General features: G+C 33.5%; 1 protein-coding gene across 1 annotated transcript; it reads left to right on the top strand.

Annotated features, from left to right (window-relative positions):
- Positions 1 to 2,740: 2,740 nt before the first annotated feature.
- LOC109582666 (uncharacterized) lies at positions 2,741 to 4,196 on the top strand. Its single transcript, XM_019997507.1, has 6 exons — positions 2,741 to 2,874; positions 2,917 to 3,411; positions 3,474 to 3,578; positions 3,621 to 3,790; positions 3,843 to 3,981; positions 4,040 to 4,196. Exons 2-4 carry the CDS (start codon positions 2,940 to 2,942, stop codon positions 3,746 to 3,748), a joined length of 705 nt encoding a protein of 234 aa, XP_019853066.1. The 5' UTR covers positions 2,741 to 2,874; positions 2,917 to 2,939; the 3' UTR covers positions 3,749 to 3,790; positions 3,843 to 3,981; positions 4,040 to 4,196.
- The last annotated feature ends 18 nt before the right edge of the window (positions 4,197 to 4,214 follow it).

The raw sequence follows: 4,214 nt of genomic DNA, 5'->3' as shown, positions 1-4,214 counted from the left end.
TTTATAATATTTATAATATTTTTTCAGTTACAATTGTGATACTTTTTGATTTTACACAAACAATAAGTTTCTTTATTATTGTTGTCATTGTTATGATTTTACAGCATTTATGAGGGACAAGCACTGATTGAATTGAATAGATATGGTGAAGGAATGTCTACTATACTGATGACAAGTGAAATGAATACTATAGTTTTGATGTGAATCCTTGCTCAAGAAGCTCTATCTTCCCAGCAATCCTGTAGCTAGTATTATAAACATTAATTAATTGTTTTATGTTTTTGAAATAAAATAATTCATTACACACTTGATATATGCAAGATTAATACCTTCTCTTAGCTGGAAACCTCCACTAAGTATTGCAATTTGATTCCAAGCATAGCTAGCCTATATATAGCTAGGCTGTAGCTAGGTAAAAAATACTTGCTGTTCCCAGTTCTGAGATCTGAGCATGCGCGACCACGCCCAAATTTTGGAGCACATGCTTCTTTAATTAATAAAATGGCGGCATGGGGTAAGCTGGTGCGATCCAACAGTCACAGTATCACTTCTTCCTTTCTTGGAGAATGATTCTAGGGGACAAGGACCTGCGCATACCCTGTTGGAGTAGAATGGTGTAATAATTAGCCTTCTATCACCAGGCAAGATCGATATATCGACCGACAACTGGATTGACAGGAGATCATGATGATGATGAAGATGAAAAAAGTTGGCTGAACAAAACGGCCGATTTGCAGATTTTTGATTTTCCTCCCAGAAAAGGTCTAGAGCCACGCTAGTGGTACCATTGGAGTCCTCTGGTCAAGATAAGGTCCTCTAAGAAGTCTGGTAAGCATAGGAGCTCGTTTTCCTGGTATAGCAAGGCTGCAAAAGTCGTGGCAGCCATTTTGTTTGGGGGTGAATCCTACTTAGTAACGCTACCGCGTTACTAATAACGCTACTGCGTTACTAATAGTACAGAAAATTTTGCCCGATTCTTTAGCAACTTTAAAAATTTTTTAAAAATCTAATATTTATTGGAATCAGCTTAAACTTTCTACATAAGATAAATACATGTATGTGTATCAGAAAATTATAAAAACGAAAGTTTCTTTTGCAGCCATTTTAATGTACTATATACATGCATGAGGGTAGCATTTACTTCCCTGATTTGAGAAGCGATCTTTACTATTACTATGGCATAGGGACATAGACTCTATTATAGGGCCAGCATATACTACTGCAGTGGATATTAGAGCAACAATCAGAAATATAGAGAGTGGAGACTGCATCATCTCTATCCTGAAATGACAAAAGTACTTTGTATTTCATCCTTTAAATACTATTATCTGTTATAACTATCACTAACTTAATAAATATTTATTTAATGACTAATAAAATTTGCTTTTAGTGCTATTTTGACCATTAACATCTGATATACTATAACTTGTAGTTAATAGACTGAGTTAATAAAGGTGAATTTAAAATTAAGGGGGGGGGCAGGAGCCCCTCCCTGACCCCCCGCTTCCTACGCCACTGGTATGGTTACATGTTCCATATAAGTATTTTTTCAAAGGGATTATATTTCATAACATCAGAAAATTTTAATGTTTCAAAAAACCACTTTGTGTTTGTGCTCATGTATACTTCCAGTCCTGTACAAACACTGAAGCACCATTGGCATATAATAAATGTAATAATAGCACTTATTTTGAAATTAGGAGTACCCTGAAAAATTGTAAAAAATACTATTTAAAATTGACAATTTTTATCACTCACACCACACCTTCAATTCACACAGGGTCACACCTCCATGACGATCATGGCTCCTTTTCTGTATGTTGCTGTAACAATTATGGTCTTCAAAATTTACATGTCTTGTAAGTTTTATTGTGATACCATCAAATGTTGTTATAAATTTTAGGTGCAAGTATCTTCACTATTGTACCAGTGACACAATATGTATATGTCAATGATACTGTGACATTTGAATGTGCTACTAATGTGACTGGAAGTATAAATAATAATCTTTATTTTGTTGTTGGAGGATCAGTTTACCCATCACAATCAAGTGTAACATTACCTAATAGTGGAACGAGGATATCAATTAACCTAACACCATCACTGAAATGAATCAAATGGAACTGATGTTGTTTGTAGAACTTTAAGTGGAAGTGCTACTCAAACTGTGTATTCAAGGTTAGTCGATATTGATCTGTGTTAGTGTATCATATGTATTGACAGGTCCACCTGATAATGTCAGTAATTTAACAGGATATCAGTTAGATTCTTGTTGTATGTTTATCAGTTGGTATCCTCCATTCACACTACCAGTACAGTATATAATCAGTGTAGGAACTGATCAACAGTACCTTAATGACTCTATCACTAACTACACTTACTGTCCAATGAGCCCAACCAATAAACAATATCTGTTTAACATTACAACTACTAATAAAGCTGGGAATGGATCTACTAGTAACAAAACTGTTGGATTTCAATCAAGTAAGAAGTTACTTTAATGAATTGATTTATTATTATTTCTTTATAGGTTCGCAGATGTTAATCATTTATCATACATATTGTGTAAACAGTTATTGGTACCTTCATTTCCTTTTATCAGTAAGTTAGCCACATCCGCACAATTTTGTTTACATTTACAGGCTCATCAGTTGTGTACTGGAGTGCCACTTGTTAATACTACAGTAACTGGTTGTACTGTTAGTAGTTCCAGTAGTACTTGTTATTCATCAATATAACCATTAATCATAGTGCTTATAATAACATTTCACTTTGTTGCCATTATAAATCTTCCATCAAAAGAGCTACTGAACACTAATATTATTTTATACTATCAAAATGGAGTAAAGTTTGAAAGCAACACTATAATAATCAGTAAGTGACTGACATAATTATTAATATTTTATTATTATTAAGGTACTTATAATCTTCAGGACATAATGGTGGTTAATTCTGCATTTAACAAAGTTTGTCTTCAGTTTGAGTTTGTTAACAGCAGTACAACTAATAGCATTTCCATTCACATCACTAATTATGAAGAGCCAGTTCATTCACTAGTGTACTACAATATATCTCTTAATGATCAGTTGGACTTTACTCAGTGTATTACTAACATACCAGCTGGTAATAACTTAACACTGTATGCATGTGAATCAATGGATGACTGTACTACTAATCCTGCTGCTGTATTAACTGGTATTGATATTCCTGCTATAGTCCCTAGCACTATGCTGACAAGCTACTTAAGATTACATGAAGACACATTAGAATCTACTTCTGATCCCATCTGCTATAGTTCAGTATTGTTAATGTATACTTCAACAACTACAATTTCATCTACAGTTAGATCTACCATGATGATAGAGGATTGTAATATAAGAGAAAGTCAAAGTGAAATACCTGTCACTAGTGGTAAGCAATTAACATTAATAGTATTCTGTGTGATAACATTTACCATTCTTTGATTAATACAGCAGTATTGATTAGTGTATTGAGTGTATTCCTCATACTATCACTAATGATTAATGTTATTACATTAACTGTGTGTTACTGCAAGAGGAAAGGGAAGAATGGTCAAAGTGTGTTGATTTATAAATCTACTATAATAAATTGTATTACAGGTTCACAAGAGCAAGAACTATCATCAGTTAATCCACAGTATGAGAATGTACATCTACCAGTTCCACAATCAGAACTATCAATGAAAGAATGTGCTGCTTATGGTGTAGTGGAAGGAACTAGGTTTTAAAACTTCGTGATAATCAACTGTTAAAGTTTTTGTAATTTGAAAGTAAATTTTATACTAAGTATTTTTCAATTTTTACGTTCAGTAATTGTTAAAGTTCCTATAGTGTCTAGTACTATGCTGACAAGCGACATAACAACAACGGTTTCATCAGTTTCATACAGTTAGATCAACCATGATGATGGAGGATTGTAACATAAGGGAAACTCATAATGAAATACCTATAAGTACTAGTGGTAAGCAATAAACATTAATATTTTTGTAATAATATTTACCATTCTTTCATTAATACAGCAGTATTGATTAGTGTACTGAGTGTATTCCTCATATCTTCTTTAGCAGATGTCCCACAATTGTCCCAGACTTCATGACTTTAACGGCAAACTGATCACGCCTGTTATTTGTTTCTCGGGCACAGCTAAGAGTCTCTTCTATAAAGGGACTCCACCTTTCTTGGTATACGTGATAG

Source organism: Amphimedon queenslandica, unplaced genomic scaffold, assembly GCF_000090795.2.
Source record: "Amphimedon queenslandica unplaced genomic scaffold, v1.1 AMPQUscaffold_13365, whole genome shotgun sequence".
Taxonomy (NCBI): domain Eukaryota; kingdom Metazoa; phylum Porifera; class Demospongiae; order Haplosclerida; family Niphatidae; genus Amphimedon; species Amphimedon queenslandica.
The sequence above is the reverse complement of the archived record's forward strand: the minus strand, read 5'-3'. Positions and strand labels throughout refer to the sequence as shown.